At 38.7% G+C, this 1550-nt stretch overlaps 1 protein-coding gene across 1 annotated transcript; it reads right to left on the bottom strand.

Moving 5' to 3' along the window:
• Positions 1–274: 274 nt before the first annotated feature.
• Positions 275–1288, bottom strand: LOC133770534 (olfactory receptor 4K1-like). The gene has a single exon (XM_062206611.1). The coding sequence runs from the start codon at positions 1286–1288 to the stop codon at positions 275–277; it is 1014 nt and encodes a 337-aa protein (XP_062062595.1).
• Between the last annotated feature and the right edge of the window lie 262 nt (positions 1289–1550).

Raw genomic sequence — 1550 nt, 5'->3', positions numbered from 1 at the left:
AATATGGATCTTATTCTTAAATGCTTATCTAAAAGGGGTACAAAGCTACTCAGGAATTTTAATATACACAATTGCAGTCACAGAGAAGATGAAGTCACAGAACATAGGAACTGATATCCTATGAAATTCTACACCACATTTACCACCTTTAGGTCACCAGATTCAGGTTCTCTAATAATAAAAGACTAATTGCAATAGAAACACATTGATAATCATTGTATGTATTCACTGAAGAGGCAGACAAGTAGGGATTTCATTGCTTCTTCAAAGGCGTCTAGAAATCCTGCTTGGTATCCACGTGTCGGCTCCTGAGCTTCTTCATGGCTTCCTTTACATCTTTATTTCTCAGAGTGTAAATCACGGGATTAAGGAGAGGAGTAAAGACAGTAAAAAACACAGAGATAAACTTATCAATTGGGAAACTATCAAAGGGCCAAATATAGATGAAGATTAATGGGCCAAAGAACAGAAATACAACTGTAATGTGGGCAGATAAGGTGGAGAATGCCTTGGATATCCCACCAGAGGCTCGGCGATGGACAGTAGCAAGGATGATAGTGTAAGAAATGAGCAAAAGGAGGAAACAGATAAGTGAGAGCAGCCCACTGTTGATGAGCACCAGGATCTCCAAAACGTAAGTGTCTAAGCAGGCAAGCTTGATCACTAGGGGAAGGTCACAGAAAAAATTGTCCACCGTGTTGGGTCCACAGAAAGGCAGATTGACTGTGAATGCCAGGTGGCTGGCTGAGTGCAGGATGCCAGTAGTCCAGGAGATCCCCACTAGAAGTGTGCACACCCTTCGGCTCATGATGGTCATGTAGTGTAGAGGTTTGCATATGGCGATGTATCTGTCATAGGCCATCGCAACAAGAAGCACCATCTCACTACCCCCAAACACATGTAAGAAAAAGATCTGGGACATGCATCCCTGGAAAGTGATTGTCTTATGTTGATTGAGGAAATCTGCAATCATCTTGGGAGTGGCAAATGTAGCCTGGCACACATCAATGAAGGAGAGATTGCTAAGAAGAAAGTACATTGGGGAATGCAAGTGAGTGTCGATAATTACTGTGAGAATGATGAGGATGTTTCCCAACACTGCAGCTCCATAAAACATAGAGAAGATGAAGAAAAGGAAGAGCTGGAGTTCCCAAGAGCTAGACAGGCCCAACAAAATGAATTCAGTAACCACTGACTTATTGTTCCATCCATTAATCAATTCTTGGCTGCTGAAATTATCTAGAGGGAACAAAAATAATTGAGATAGATAAGAATGAGACTTTATCATTTTGCAAATGAAATAGATGCTTTGATTTTAATAAATATAAAATAATATAGTGGGCCTAAAAGACAAAAAGTGTTCATGCTATTGTTAAGAGTTGATAATTTCTCTGTGAACACTTAGATAATTATATGAATTATTTTTTACTTTTGCATTTATGAATTGACTAGATAGATTGATAGATATAGTCTATAAATAAATCTATATGGAAAGAGGAAACATGTTGAGAAACAGTAGCAGTTATTTGCTATTGCATTCTAACATTTGT

Source organism: Lepus europaeus, chromosome 11, assembly GCF_033115175.1.
Source record: "Lepus europaeus isolate LE1 chromosome 11, mLepTim1.pri, whole genome shotgun sequence".
In the NCBI taxonomy this organism is placed as follows: domain Eukaryota; kingdom Metazoa; phylum Chordata; class Mammalia; order Lagomorpha; family Leporidae; genus Lepus; species Lepus europaeus.
This window is presented reverse-complemented; position numbering and strand designations above follow the sequence as displayed.

What these genes read in the sequence shown, in the direction of transcription:
- LOC133770534 (XM_062206611.1), bottom strand. Translation starts at nt 1,288, where the DNA reads ATGATAAAGTCTCATTCTTATCTATCTCAATTATTTTTGTTCCCTCTA.